This window comes from Musa acuminata, chromosome BXJ1-6 (genome assembly GCF_036884655.1).
Source record: "Musa acuminata AAA Group cultivar baxijiao chromosome BXJ1-6, Cavendish_Baxijiao_AAA, whole genome shotgun sequence".
Classification (NCBI taxonomy): domain Eukaryota; kingdom Viridiplantae; phylum Streptophyta; class Magnoliopsida; order Zingiberales; family Musaceae; genus Musa; species Musa acuminata.
In genome coordinates, this window is record NC_088332.1 from 38,878,181 (window position 1) to 38,893,868 (window position 15,688).

At 39.5% G+C, this 15,688-nt stretch overlaps 2 protein-coding genes across 12 annotated transcripts; both read right to left on the minus strand.

Moving 5' to 3' along the window:
• Nucleotides 1-560: 560 nt before the first annotated feature.
• LOC103989154 (uncharacterized) lies at nucleotides 561-9,850 on the minus strand. 6 transcript variants are annotated; one of them, XM_065188571.1, is made up of 10 exons: nucleotides 9,670-9,850; nucleotides 9,365-9,578; nucleotides 4,701-4,763; nucleotides 4,473-4,607; nucleotides 4,276-4,384; nucleotides 4,095-4,177; nucleotides 2,776-2,839; nucleotides 2,548-2,665; nucleotides 1,495-1,649; nucleotides 561-869 (listed from the first exon to the last, which is right to left on the minus strand). In XM_065188571.1, the coding sequence occupies exons 4-10, from the start codon at nucleotides 4,580-4,582 to the stop codon at nucleotides 789-791; spliced, it is 720 nt and encodes a 239-aa protein (XP_065044643.1). In that variant the 5' UTR covers nucleotides 4,583-4,607; nucleotides 4,701-4,763; nucleotides 9,365-9,578; nucleotides 9,670-9,850; the 3' UTR covers nucleotides 561-788. The 6 variants fall into 6 exon arrangements, with proteins under 6 accessions (XP_065044643.1, XP_065044640.1, XP_009406210.1 ...); XM_065188568.1 differs by having other exon boundaries at nucleotides 4,701-4,770; XM_009407935.3 differs by having other exon boundaries at nucleotides 4,705-4,763; nucleotides 9,670-9,849.
• Nucleotides 9,851-10,428: 578 nt separating this feature from the next.
• On the minus strand, nucleotides 10,429-15,013 carry LOC135676883 (uncharacterized). 6 transcript variants are annotated; one of them, XM_065188562.1, is made up of 6 exons: nucleotides 14,664-15,013; nucleotides 14,443-14,564; nucleotides 12,902-13,474; nucleotides 11,327-11,666; nucleotides 11,160-11,237; nucleotides 10,429-10,701 (listed from the first exon to the last, which is right to left on the minus strand). In XM_065188562.1, the coding sequence occupies exons 1-6, from the start codon at nucleotides 14,727-14,729 to the stop codon at nucleotides 10,651-10,653; spliced, it is 1,230 nt and encodes a 409-aa protein (XP_065044634.1). In that variant the 5' UTR covers nucleotides 14,730-15,013; the 3' UTR covers nucleotides 10,429-10,650. The 6 variants fall into 6 exon arrangements, with proteins under 6 accessions (XP_065044634.1, XP_065044637.1, XP_065044632.1 ...); XM_065188560.1 differs by lacking the exon at nucleotides 10,429-10,701 and adding an exon at nucleotides 10,729-11,039; XM_065188563.1 differs by lacking the exon at nucleotides 10,429-10,701 and adding an exon at nucleotides 10,731-11,039 and having other exon boundaries at nucleotides 14,490-14,561; nucleotides 14,722-15,013.
• Nucleotides 15,014-15,688: the final 675 nt, after the last annotated feature.

Consider the following 15,688-nt stretch of genomic DNA (forward strand, 5'->3'; position numbering starts at 1 on the left):
AGCGTCTTCATCTCGAAGGTTATCAGAGGATCATCATTGAGGTATGTCTTTTCTCCATGGTCTCTCAATTATCTGATTAGACCTTAGGGTCAAGATGAAGGTCTCTGTCGGCTTGTATAGGTATTTCTCTTCAATTTGTCATTTACTTCTATCGATGTTCCTCGTGAAACCAAGGACCAATATCTTTTAGCGAGATCGGTCCTCATCGGTTGAGGAGGTCGTCGAAGGAATCCTTTTTGTCATAGTTCTTCCTTTGGAGTAATTCAAGAAAGGTTATTGGGGCTATTTGGTCATCGAAAAGAGAAATCGAGATGACTTCAATCTATCTATTGATGAAGGCGTGAACAAGCAAAGGATGAGGGATCACAATCATTGAAGCAGTCATTATGTATGTATGCACACAGTTTATACAGTTACATCAAATGATTTTTCCAATATATGTGTAAATATTGTTCACATGATGCGAGATTAAAAGATTCTATAAGATCTTTTCTGAGATTCTCGTAATCTATTGTTTGAAATCCCACCCATAGAATTTAAAGTCATGACACAAACAGAACTCAGAGCAAAAGTTTGACCCAGAAGCCATCTTCTGATTATTATTATATGCAAATCATTTGTTGTACTTCTGGGAATAAGAACGTACAATTGCAAGTTACACAGGCGTCCACTTTAATCACTCAGGAAATAACAATATGCAGTAGGTAAATGCAATAATGTAAAAAATATATATTTAACAACTCAGGATGAGTTTATACTATTTACAAGACTCAGGTACCTAATGGCTCCTATGATTTGATTGAATCCTGGAGAGTTGACCCAGACTTGAGTTTGCAATCACTTCGTAATGTTGTCAGCCATGATTCCACCTGAATCAAGATAATAAACTTTATTATCAAGAATTGCAAAAACCGATATGTTTTCATAATAACACTGTAAAAGATTTTGTATAGTAAATACACAAAATTAATAGCTCTGCTGCTAGATAATTGTTCATTCCAAAACTATAAAAATCGATACAGAACAACCAGAATTTTGACACGGGGGACGAAATAGGTCGATTTCTATTTATGAACGAGAATCAAACATGGGGAACGATATAGGTCAAACAGGGCAACATTTTGACACTGGGTAAGCGAACAGTAAACAGATAGAACTCCCCCACTATCTCTGAAATAGAAAGTTAACTATTTCTTGATGAAGACTTCTCCTTGACAGATTTGTTAAACAAATGAACTCTAGCTCCAATGACATGAAAGTGATTAAGGAGAAAGAATGAGAAATCTGAACATTGCATTGATGGAAGTTGAAAATCTCTAGAGCTTCCTGAACAACGTAAACACGTACAACCCAGTAGACAAATACTTAAAGCACAATACATTTACTGAGAATGCATCTTCTTTAGGAAATTATGGCGCTAACATGCTATCTTACAGAGGGGTTCCAAGAAAGAACTATCTAAAATCAGAAAAGAGAACATTTAGACAGACGTACCTGTAACTCAGAAATACTTGAGCATTCAAACCGCAAACCTTGACAGGTTAAAAGGTAAAATGCATGTCTTATTTCTTCATCATCATGTTTGAAGCTTGGAAGTGGCCCAACTTCAACAACATCAGATAACAGTGTGCTATCTTGAGGACTCAAATCTGAAAAGAAAAAAGGCTTTTCGGCACATGAATGAATTTCTTTGCATTCTTTAGAAAAAGGTTACATTATTGGCCATTATATTTTATTTGCTGCATGTTTTAGAAGGAACCAAATATCTTTCTAGAAGAATAAAGTTTTCTGTTAAGCTTTATACATGTAAAGGATAATAAATATTTAAAAATAGGTATGCTCATGAATAATTCCTCATGCATGTCCTTAATTCACTCAACCTGCTAAAACCATAAAAATATGGCAAACCTATTGCAAAAGGCCCCCACCAATTCAGTGTATGGGAAAGATCAATATATGCAATGTTACTCTTACAAATAATGAAGTTGATTCTATCATTTCTGGTCAGTTTTACCCCTTGAAGTATGGTGATTGCTGTTGTGACCTGAAAAAGAACAACTTCACTGTGATGCCAAGGTTCACCCTCTTTGCTAAAAATTATGCACTCACCAATTGAGCGAGCATCATAATATTGTAAATCCACGAGTAAAATAAAAAACAAAATTTTCTTAAGAAACAAAAAACAAGTTATGTGCTTGCACAGTTGTGCTGCCAACATAAGAAACTTAACTTATAACTCCATTAATGTAATCGTATTATTTTTACTATGCTTCCTTAAAGTAATATTGAAGGCATGTATTGCTCTGTGTATCATGATTTTCATATAGAACATGTTAAATGAACTCTCTTTTCAGTTATTCTTACTTTTATTAGTTAGTTGTTCTCTAAACAGCTAAAATCAGTAAAAAATGACTTCATTTAATTGTGTCATATGTCTTGCATGGATTTTCGCTTCAATAAAAGCTCAAATCTTTGGACAGAAAAATTTTAAATAGACCACAATATTGGAGGGAAATATTACCATTTTCAAGTGAAAAAGAACATTACCAGTAGACTTGAGATAATAATAGATACATGAGCCGTGAAGGACAACAAAGCGGGGAAGCCAATCATCTATGTCATCATCATCTATTATAGGAGGTTCTCCAGGAAGTTGCGTCCACCTCTATGCAAATAGAATAAATTAAGTAATTACTTCACCAATCCATGGTTGGATAGAGAGAGGACAGACAAAAAAATGCAGATGACATTGGAACTGAGAGTACATGGACATACAGTTCGGACATAGAGATAACCACAAAGCCATGCAGACCTCAAAATTCCATCAAGATGTTCCAACCTTCCACAAAGAGGAAAAATAAAGATCAAGGAATTGAAAATAAGCTGAACTCTATGTACTTGATTGCTAACAGGTCATGGTTGAAGTGTGATGTTATATGCCAAATGAGAGAAGAAAAGGTACCTGTAAGTAGCTAGTAATTCACCAGTTGCCCCTGTACTATAACAAAATTGATGAATATGCTCATGCAGATCTGGTGCATGTTTATCTTCTTTTATGTTATAACGTTGTTGGACTATTAATTTAAGAGAGAGAGAGAGAGAGAGAGAGAGAGAGAGGTTGTCCAGGTTAGTATCATAAACTCGTATAAAGGACACAGATGATACAGGACATGAGGAACCACAAACTGCAAAGCCATAATGAGCGCAAGATAAGCTGACGGCATATTCTCCAATCTCGCAGGAAAATTTCAAGTGAAATTTACTTGGACACCATTGGAATAAACCAGAAAGGAAGAGGCATGAAGAGCGAGAATGGACATGAGGAGGAACCACAAACTGCAAAACAATAATCAGGGCAAGATAAGCTAACTGCATATTTTCCAATCCTAACAGAAATGTCAAGTGATATCTACTTAGATCTCATTGGACAGAAACAAAAAGGAAGAGGCCTGGGGAGAGAGTAGATGATAATGGTCACAAGGTGGAAGAAGTATGAACTATGAAGAACTTGTGACTGAAAGTGCTCAAATTACAAATCATTCTAGGTAGAAGGCAAAGAGAAGTTAACAGCATCAAGTGCAAACTTAAATAGAGAAATTTTACTAGAATGTAGGTTGTAGCTTAAAGTAGTATGGTATTTAAGTTTGTAAATCTGACAAGGGATATGGTTTACTAGAATGTAGGTTGTAATTTAAACTGCATATAGCCAGACAATGGAGGATGAACCTATCATGGGACACCTAATCTGACATGTTACACATGCATATCTATATAAAAAATGATATTAGGTCTGTCAGTATGACAACCTAAAGGTCCTAAAATTATATATATGGAAAGATAATGTCCAATTTTCAATTGTAATCAGGAACAACAAGCAGTTGCAATAAAGTAGCTCAAGTCTGTCCATACATAACATCCACTAAATCTTGCTCAAAAGGTGTCCAGTGCATTCTCAGAATATCAGTTTATAACTAGAACTGTCAAAAATACTAGAGCAAGTCGAACAAGTAAATCAGCATCCAGAATTCATAAAGCAAAATTTTGTAGAATTGTTGCAAAATCAAAGTTCACAATAAGTGTGTATTGGATCTTACTGAGCTTTTAGATACGTCTCTCTTTCCTCTGCATCTGCAATTTCTGACCGAAGAGACTCTACTTCTACTCTAGTAAGTTCAATCTGATACCCAAAAAAATATTTTCTCAGTTATATATAAATGCTATATTTCTTATTGGGTCAATGGAATTTATATCTTAATATAAAAATGATTTATTAACCTTATCATTGTGATCTCTTGATCCCCATGGAAGACGTGAAAGCGTAAACAAGTTCAGCAGAGATGCAGCTCCCATTACTCTTCTTACAGCCCACGAATGGCCAAGTGATCTGTACCAGAGACGTATGAAGAATTTATGATATCATTTAAAGCCAATATTTGAGAAGCTAAATCCATGTCATATTACAGATGTCTCACCTCAGCTTATAATCTGCCCTTGAATTTGTTGTTTGGGGAGAGTGTTCAGATGCTTCGGTGGGTCGGAAGTGTTCTGGGAGAACCTCTAGCTTTCCATAAACATCATCCATTAAGCAGATTCACTTTTACAAAATCCTGCCTATGCATAAGTCTTAGTGAGCCCACAAAATTTTTATTTGCTTATAGCTCCAAGCCTCTGGCAATAACATGTGACTCATTTTCAGATACTTGCCTCAGTAACAATCATGACATAGAAGCTCAATGTAAATGATTTTAGGATGTATCCCTTCCCTGTAACCTTCAATAGAAATTATATATCAGGGGATTGCTATCATCAGTATGATCAGTTTGTCTGAACAGAAAGCTCCATAGAAGCTAGAGAGAGAAGCACCACATATTAGGTCAAAGTAATGATGATCAAATGTTAAAGTTCACATCATGAAACTCAAGAAGTTGAGGAGATACACAAACATGAAAAGACTAAGCATACTGTACCAAATTCCCATCAATTTAACCAACAGGAATATATCAAACAAAAGAGGTGGTTACACGAAAAAGATTGAATACTAAAGATCTGGTCAAAAGCCTAGGGACCAACCATGTTGCCATAGTAATATCAGTCTAATGGTGAAGTAACAAAGAGACATCAAGGATAGGAATCATTAAAAGATGAATGCCCACAAAAATAATAGAACATTCAAAACCAATATCATAGTCTGGATTCTTTAATCAACTATTGATGGTAGACTAATGGGATTTTTATCATCTCATCTGATTGAAAGTTCACACCATCTTTTGCAGTGGGAGTAAATTTGTCATAAATGTCAAATTCTTGCATTGCGAGTATAAACTAATGTCTTAGGTACACAGCCTGTCACACCCTGAAATATTTGAACTTTGTACCAACAAAATTATATCGTGCATAAACCACCACTTCAAAACTCATACCTACATTGGTAAATTTTTCATTAAATCAAATATTCTTTGTATTTACAATAAACCATATCAACTTGAAAAATACTAAAACTTCTTGATAGTACTATTTGATGACAAAGAAGTTTCCTCCACCTAAGTCTCTCAATCTAATATATGTCAGGAGGCTGCTTTGAAAAAAAATACAAAACAAAAATATAACAACAATCATGCTAAATAGGCACCTTTGAAAATCATAAATACAATCGATGAGTTAGATATTCTTTCAACAATAGATGAAGAGATCTTATATCGAACTGTCAACAGTGGATAAAGTGATATCTCTCACCTACACGAGTAGGGACACATTACTCTCAATAATGGATGAAGGAACCATCTAACTGTAAAAAAAAATTGTCCTACCAATACTGACTTGCCTCTTGGTAGAGAATAATAGCCCTCATCATCATATATCACAATCGTATATCTTCATTTATTTCATTCATGCATTAAAAAAAACCCTATAAAATATCATAATAACCACACTTGACATATGACATGGGAGACTTAGTGCATTAGTAGTTCTGTACTGTGATAGGCCGTAGTTTCTTTCGTAGGGGCATTATCAACAAAAATACTCAGTATAGTCACATTTGCCTCATGATAACAATGATCATAATGTTAACCTCAATGCCAAATATCATTTAAAATTAGAAACAAATAATTATTCTCAAATTTCATAATATAACTTAAAATAAGACTTTTAAATTCATTAAATAACAAAATCATGAAGTTTTAATCCCTCAGCAACCCTAAATTGACCTAAACCCTAACTGAAATGGTTCAATTGACTTGAGCCGAATAGGTTTTCAACTGAAAACCCAATTGAAACAACATCAAGTTCACCTAAGAAGGGTCAATTGATCACAACACTCAAACTGGCCACAAAGGGGCCCCTGGCCGACTTGCCCATAGGGCACAGGCTTGAGGCCCCTGTGGGCTGCTAGCCTAGCCCAATTTGGGCTAAAAAGGGGGTGGGCATAGACTCGAGTCCGACACACATTTTTGGGTCGTGCTCGAGTTAGGCTGCAAGCGCTTGGACCAAGGTTGCGTGCATCACGTGTTCGCACAACATAGGAAAGCGACAAGCTGGGCTTCAGTGTCAAGCCACATGTGGGCCTTAGGTGCTAGGTTGATCGGCCCATGCCGAGCCAATGTAGATGGGTCACGCATAGCCTCTTAGGTTGACCCATGCCATGTTGACTTGGGTCCACGACGCGCTAGCCTTGAGTCAAGCTGATCCCAAGCTGGCTCCTATGTTGGTCTACAGGGCTCAATTTGTTGGGTGGCATCTGCTTTGGCCGTCAAGCGACTGGGCATTGGCTCAATGCTACTCTATGACCAAGCCTGAGTTTAACTCAAATTGGTTTGACCTAGTGTTGATCGGCTTGGCTTGGGTCGAGTTAGCCTAGCCCAATGTTAGACCCAATCTTCACCCTCATTCAAATTTTAATTTCAAATTTATTTTTTTCAAGCATAAATTAAATAAACAACTAATTGACAAATGAAATAAGATAAGTTCATTCAAACATGAAATCTAATGAAATTAACAGCAATAAGCAAACTAATTTAATCAAATAAATCAACATATCACAATAATTAAATCAATTTAAGGAATCATGAATAATGGCATAATTTTACAAAATTCATTAAAAAATAATAAGTATGATTCAATATTTAAACTCATCAAAAATCTTCATGCATTTTAATCATAAAACATAAAATTAAATCGTTATTCAAAAATCATTAATCACAATTCAAAACTATTAAACTAATGAAATTAGTGTTGTCACACATCCAAAATCTTTTTTCAGAAATATTAACAAAAATAAACCAAAAAAGATAGAGGACTGACTTCTTCAAGATGGAAGTTCCTCCCTTTGATCCCGCACTATCGAGTTCCACTTGACCCCGTTGATAAATAAATGAGGAGTTTTCATTATATAGGAGAGGAAGGAGTTTTTCCCTCAAGAAAAGAAAGATATCTTTTGAATTAATTAATTAAATAGATTCCTAATTAGCTCATAGAATTAATGAAGCAATTTTCAATTTTTAATTAACTTTCCTTAATCATATTAAACAAGGAAACAAATCCATCCAAATAAAACAAAACTCTAATTAACCACCAAACTGCACAAATTAAACATCAATTTTAATTTGGGAAGGAGTGGAAAAGTCCCAGTGACTACACAGCCAAACTGCACCAACTCTAAGGCTTGCTTACTTTTAAATGTGTTGACAATCAACCGACATTCACTTGCCCAGATACTCAAGGACAAAAGGTTAGACTTTGTTTTGGGAATGAGCACTGGGTGCAGATAAAGAAAATCTTCATTAAAAAACTCAAAAATTTCACCTAGAGGTTTGATGGTGGAGATACAATCTAGATGAGATATGTACATTCTAACCGGTAATTGTCCTTGAATTGAATTTTTTTCTCAAATCTATTAATTTAGGAGATTGCTATTGACAATCCTTTTTTGTTATTGACAAACGTCTTCATACAACCACCTAAAATATAATAAAATATAATTTTACTAAATGCAATCCCTCAATTACCAATCATACCCTTTTATGGCATCTTCTGAGTTCTGAGTTGATGCAGAATGACCCAAAAGATGACATCTTCTGGGATATTGCAGAAACATTTGAAATATCATCTTTCGGATCTATAACCCAACGTCTTAACCCCTAAAAACATTAAATTGATCTAACAAATGTAAAAACTATTTGTCACCTCATCCTCTTTGATATTCAGATCATCTCATTTGAAAATCTATGTTTTCTCTGTCATATTTCATCTACGAAAGATGCATATGGAATCAAGAGGAGGATAAGAAGAATAAGAATAATAATAATAATGGGAAGAAAAAGGGGGTGCATGGAAGGAGTTGGAAGATTTTGTTGGAATTAAGCGATAAATTGAGGACATTTATGATCATTGCAGAAGGTATCTTAGGAATATTAAAAGTTCTTAAAATTTTCTATAAGTAGTAAAAGAGGGTTTCCAATAGAAATCTCCTTAATTAAGGACTATTTATAATATTAAACCATGATTTTGGTGTTCTGTTAGTTCAATTGAGTCCACAATTATATCTGATCATCAACGCATATGCACTTGTTTCATCCATTTCGTTTAAGGTACGCTACCAAATTACTGAATTAGTAAGGATACATAAAATTGAATTCCGAGGACAAAAGTAGACTGATATGTCCTTGAGTGCAAGAAAAAAAATTGCGCTATATTCTACAATATGCTACAACTATAATACTTAAAAACATGTTATAATATTTTTTGAATGAATAAGCCGTTTGAGCAATAGTTGTAAGCATAATAGTTCCTATCTTCTTCTTGCCTCTTTTTATGCACAATTTTCTTCTTTTCTTTTTTGTTTTCCATCCCCACGATTGAGATCCGTTCTTTACTATATTTCGTATAACTTCTCGGTATAGGTTTCAGATAAGGGACTATTTTTTGCACCTAAAATTTTCAAATTCCATTTTTCCAAGAAACACTAGAGTTTTGTGTTCTCCCAATTGCTTCGTCCAAAACATGAAGCTCACATAGGAAAGCCTTCTCTTCAAAAACTTAACCACCAAGAAATTTATGACTGCAAGAGTGCAGAAGAAAAATAGAAAGAAAAAAAGAAAAGATAGAAAGCGCGACCCGGCACTTAAATCGCTGAGAAAGAGATCGGCAAGAAACAGAAGCAAGAGGAACACATCGATGAATCAGGTATGCGATCTAAATTTAGAACCGGGAACGCATCAGCCCAGATTCACGAAGGCGCAATAGGAACGAGACAAAAATAGGGGATCGATCCAAATCATGGTCATCATCGACATCATCTCGATGGCAGTACGCGAACAAAAATATTCATGGAAAAAGGTTGCAACGATTGCGGAAGAAAGGGTCAGACCTCGCGAGGGTTGGGGTTTTGGTTTCGCTGGCCGGAGTCGCCGTGCGTGATGTCGGAGCTCGCGGAATCTACCCGTCGTCGTCTCGGTTGTCCTCCCCACGTTGAAGGTAGACAATGGCCCCACCGCCCTGCAGTTGCGCCCACTATTGAGAGGACTTTCCTGGTCAGCGAGCACGGGCCGGATGGAACTCACGGAAGTTTCTAGCCGTCGATCCTGACAAGCAAACTCTTATCAACGGTTAGATGTGGGATTGACAGCATGATCAAAGGTGAAGATGATCACACGGGTCAGCAAAGAGCCGCACCGAGTATGTGCATATTCGTTTTTGTTATGAGCGATTGCGTTGGCTGCAACGCCAATGGTGGTTTCCGCAGCGCCCCACCAATGGTGGTCACTCCAACCATTCCTACTGTACAAAAGCGGGTAATCGAAAAAAGGAAAATAAAATAACGTCCCGGCCGACGCTTGGGAGCCCGACGTGCGCGAGCTAAGCAGCGCACCCACCCACGGTTTTATGCGCCTGGTGGCGATGCAAGTGACGTGCACGGTTTTTTGCTGGAGCGTGGTGGGAAAGGATTGAAGAAACGCACGTCATACTAGTAGAACAAAGTTTGGCGAAATATTCGTATTCCGCGAAGATCCGTCCAAAAAAAATCTCTCGTCCTTCCCACATGTCAACCTCACCTACGAATATCAAAATCCCAACTTGGGCTATTTAGAAAAGTGCGTTAAACAATAACAAGTTCTATGTACTACATGACTTGTGTTTGTTTAACGCATACGACTCGTCGAAGCGTACGATATTGGACTGTTGGTGCTGTGTACCTGTTTTACGTGGTATAGGTATTTGTCGCAAAGGGAAGTAAGTGCGATACAGGACGGCGAGTTCTATTTCTCCTGGCGGTGGGGCATGTGAGGATGGACCCCGTCTCCTCCAATATATTAAATTATTTTTAATTACTTATGATTCAACTGAAAAGAATCGATAATAGAAAATTCATGTTTATTGTTACTGTTGTATGAAAAAGAAAAGAAGAAAACAAAAAGGGCAGAAATACGAGGCTTGAGAAACAGAAAAAATCATGTAACATTAGAACCGTGCAGTCTTCGATTGAAAAAACTTCCCCGTTAATGGAAATTGGAGATCTGTACAAGAGATAGGAAGATGGCAAGGTCAGGAACACTAAGGGAGAAGAAAAGAAGGAAAAAAGAAACTGGAAAGAACACCACGCCGAAGGGGGATCTTTAAGAGATTAATGCGATCTGGAACTTATTTCCATTGTGATCACTCGGAATCGCTGTCCATGCTCTCCATCCCCTTCAATCCCCTGCGCTTCTGCAGAAAGCAGCGGGTACAACGAATTAACATGTATCGCAGAGAGTAAAACGCACGGCCCCAATTGGAAAAAGGGGCAGATAAAGAATTAAGGACGAGGGAACGAGAAATTGGGACCATAGTCAACATCAGGGGCCCACGTGAAAGGGAGAAGGCGACCAAATTAATTTAAGCCCCCACCCCCGGGGGCCAAGGCATGGAATTCAATTCGTACATGCACATTGTATGATCGACCTTCTCGGTCATAATGAATTCGACAACCATCATGTCGAATGGAGACATGACGAAGGAGGGGCATCGAGGAAAAGGTTCCAGGGGAAGAAAAGCATATGACAGAGCTGGCAACAGGTCAATATTAGCAGTGAAAGTAAATAAATATAAACGAGTAATTTATTTGTCAGGGGAGATTTGATGGGGGAAAAGAGAGCGAAAGCACGATCCGGGGATTTGCGTTATACCTTCCTTACGCACTTCTTCTCCCTCACTTCATACCGTCCTCTCGTCAGATCCGAAAGCCACATTCCAGGAAAACAATACTACACACAAAAAAAATGCATATATTATTTTGTAAAACAACAAGTGATGAAAAGGATTACGATGGATCGAGGGGTTAGTGATTGTGAACCTGGAGATTCTTATCGATGTTCTTAGCCCTCTTTTTGGGTCTCTGGGGAAGCTTGGTGCCCTTCATGGCCAAGAAGTCGTCCTCCTTCTCCTTGCGGGAGAGGGATATGCAAATCTTGGGCCACTCGAACTGATCCAGGTTCAGCCTCTCCCCGATCGCGACCAGCGGAGGGGCGCTGCCGCTGCCGCCCGTATCCTGGTCCGATGCCAGCTTCGACTCCGGGGGGTTCATGTGGCCGTCCGCTGCGCCGTTGGTGGGGTTCTTCTGGGCCTTTTCCGGCAGGGACGAGGGCGATCGCTTCTCGGATCGAGTTGGGCCGCCTGATCGCTCTTCCACGCCCCTGATCATGGCCAGAAAAGAGGAAGAGTTGGGTCAGAAGGTAACAACAAACAACAACAAGAAAAGGTGGGTGGGTGGAGGGGGTCGCAAACTAATACAAAGGAAAGAAAAAGATAATTGCGGAAGGTTGTATTTATAGCCACGCAGCGGTTTGCTGGATGCTGTTTAGCGCCTCAAACCAAGGCGAAAGCCGTAGTTCTTATGAGGCAGACAGATCGCAGGAGCTGAAAGAAAACAACAAATTATCCAAAAACATAAAAGAAAAACAAACCAAAAACGGAGAAGTGTTGCTGATTAAAGAAAAGAAACAGTAGTAGAATAAAACAAAATGAAAGCATAACAAGCTGGGGTGATTACAGGGGTTATTAACATGATGATTTAGTGTCTTGCATATCTGATGAGACCCGCAGATCCAGTCATCCTCGATAAGGTTTTCCAGTTGAAGTGCCACACAGGCAACAATTCCACATCACATGTGAAAACTATTCCATCTCAACATTAACATCAACAATAATATGACTGATTACATAAAAGTGATCAAATCTCTTTTTCATCTGTCATCAATCTTTAAGTGATTAATATTTACAGATAAATATATTAACACCATCTCAACTATTTTCTCACTAATCTGATCTTTTACAAAGTCCACAATAGATTGTTCATTAATATACACTATTCTGTTTTAGTCTAATCTCATGGATCAATATCAGATTTCTTGTCAAGTAAATATTTTTTATATGTTGAGATGAAATAAAAGAAAAAATTGTCACCCATATAATCATAACATACCAAAAGAGATCTACAAGACCATCACATGCAAAAAAGAAACCAACTAATCTAGAAAACACTATCACAACCTTACATCAGCTCCGTCGTCATCGTCGCACACACCCCACCACTTCCTCTCTCTACCCCTTAACCAGCCTATACAAATATGTTTAACCCTTTTATTACGAGGAAACAGAGATCGACTAAACCATTAAAACTGTCAAAGACAGAAGACCAAAAGACCGGGCGAGAAGACGAAAATTCCGGTTTCCATTATCCTGACATATGTAAGAGAATAAATAACAAGCTGAAATTGAAAATCCAGGGAATTTTTTTCTGAGTACAAAAACCAAAATAAAAAAGACACAACAAAGGCAGGAAAATAGCAAAACCACCGTGAAAATAAAAAACTGAGGGAAAAATAACAAGGAGAGAATGGGAGTGGAGATGGGAGAGATAGGGGCGTGCCTGCTGACGAGAGGGGCAGCAGCGTCACGGACCACTACAGACGTCCTCAGATTGGCTCCCCTGGCGTACGAACCGCCAGAAGGCGGAGGAGCCATCCCCGCCGTCGATCTGCGCGGGATCTTGAGGATCTGCCGCGAGTGGGCGGAGGCGGCGTCGCCCGACGCCCGGCACTCCGCCCTCGGCGCTCGGGTTCTCTTGTTGTGACCCCACTGCAGGATGACGTCGCCGCCGCCGTCCACCCCGTTGATGATCTCATGGTGGCGGCTCTGAGACTTCGACGGCGCCGGGAAGGCGGTGAAGGAGACAGGGGCAGAGAGTAGAGGTTGGATGTCGGAGGCGGCCAGTGCGGAAGGGGAATCCGAGGGGAATGAGATGCGAGGCAGTTGGTGTTCTCGAGTTGGGGATGGATCAGCAGTTCCCAACACCGATCTCGCTCTTACGGGTTTACCTTCGCAGGGGAAATGAGTTGCGTTTCGGCTGCTATGGTCCGCAGTCTCATCTTTCCATGCTCTATTGAGGATGGGTTTCCTTCCATGGCTGAGAGGAAGGATATCTGGGCTTACTCTCTGGTATCTGTGAAACATATATGACGAAATTGAGGTCAGCGATTGCTTCATATCTTAAAATCTCAATGGAACATATCATATGACCACGACGAATCCGAACTGTAGACAAAAACTCAAAGTTTTGGCAACAAAAATTGGCCTTGCCGAAGGCAAACATCGAAACCATTCTATAATGCAACTTTATCTCAGAATCAAACGAACGAAGAACTAGAAATTTGTTTTCTTAACTCTTTGTTTTCAGAGTAATCCCAAGGGAAAGGAAAGCATTTGTACCAAATCCAGAAGAATGGTGAACCAAAAAGAAAGAAGATCTTCGTCTTCTTCAAAACTGTAGCCGCAACATTAAAGAGCAGATCAGAAGGAAAACTGCGAAACATATCACCATGAGAAACAATCCTCTTCTTAGAACTCTATCGTAACCGATTAGAGGGAAGAAATCTCATCAGGGTACTGATGAAGCCTAGATCTAACAAATCGGCCTGACTTAAAGGCGAAGCCTTCCGCTAATTCCAGGGAAAGAAACTTCGGCACGGTAGGAGAACAGTAGAAAGAAAGAATCGGGAAGGAATAGCTGTAGATCGAAAAGAATTGGCGATCAACGTTGCGATTCCTCACCACAAAAATACGCCTAAATAAGATGCCGGAGACTAAGGAGAGAGAAGCGAAGCAATTCGAACACAACGGTTCCCAGAAATATCCAGTATTCGATCATGAGAACAAGAAATCTCGAGAGGATACGTTCCAAAATATGACCAGATTACCAGAACATGGCAATAGTTCAAACTGGAGAATGCCAATTAGTTAGAAAAAGCACGATTATTCTCCTAAGGCACTGAAAAATCTTGCAAACAAGGCTGTCAAAGGCACCGCGGAAAAGAAAGCGTCGAATCATCGACAACGAAACCGAAAACGGTGATGAACCGTAGGAAGGGCGAATCACCGAGCCCGGAGAAAGAAGATGGGCTGTGAACCCACAGTCTCTCCGTTCCGGAAGCCGAAAGAAGCAATCGTCGGGCAGATACCCGCCGGCAGAAAAGGCACAATCTCCAGCCGGAGAAGCGCTCTTCACCTGCATCGCCTTCCTCCTTCAGGATCTCCTTGTAGAAAAAAGAAAATTGCAAATTTTCGATCTCAAGGGACGAGACCTCGGGACAAAGACTTCAGAATTAGGAGATCAACATCAAACCACCACGTACCGACGCAAATAGAGAGCGGAAGAGATAGAGGTGGTGAAAAGCAGAGATTGGAGCAAACCTCATCATTTCCAATGACGAGTGGAATCAACGAGCAGTTAGTAGTCAATATCGCATATAGCCTTCTCAGGATTAGCGCAGCGCATCGATCGATGGCGTCCCTCGCCGGAAGCACAGGCCTCGGCGCCTCTATATCTCTCTTCTGCCCTCAGAGCGAAGTTTTATGCCGCAAATGTTAGTGGAAGCAAATTCTATCGAGAGAAAAGGAGAGGACGATGGCAAGGCGTCGCTTTGGAAGACGATGAGAAAGATGCAGAGAGGATAGGGGGAAGGGGTAGAGGGCAGCGAAGACGATGAAGAAGAATTGGGTTAAAATAGCGGCTTCGCCGAACCGTAACTACCTATAATACCCCTTCATCGCGCATCTAATTTCGGACTTGCCTGACAGCGTGGGACCAAATCGTAAATAAATGAACTATATGAGGGCTTTTGCGCCACTAAAAGTCCAAGAGTCTTCGTGTTGCGGGTTCCTCAAGTTCCGACAGTAGTTACTGCCTACCCGTAGAATCTCATGTATGCGATCTCAATGATCCACCGTCCATTGTCTCCGATCACGGATCCCTCTCCCGACCACGCCGTCCGTGTTGTCCACACTAGAGACAGTCCCGCATGAACCGTAGACGGCTATGATTTACTTGAGAAAACGTGCTAGCCTGATTGGGCATCTATGGTCTAAAGGTGCAGTACATAAAAGAAATAGCCAGTCATATACTACTCGTTCAGCTGATCTCGTGTTTGTTTGTAACATAAACGGCGCATTCTCTGCCACAATGTTTAAAGCATTATATTTCGGAGCACGAATCACAAAGCAAGTTAGTAAACTTTGCCAAAACAGTAATTTGAATTTCCATAATGACATGGATTTACAAGTTACGTTGATCGCTCGGCATTTTAGAAGAGATATGGCCCCCCGTGAATCTCAAAGCCACTCGTCAGGATCTGATGCGTCTGATGCGATGATTGACCCA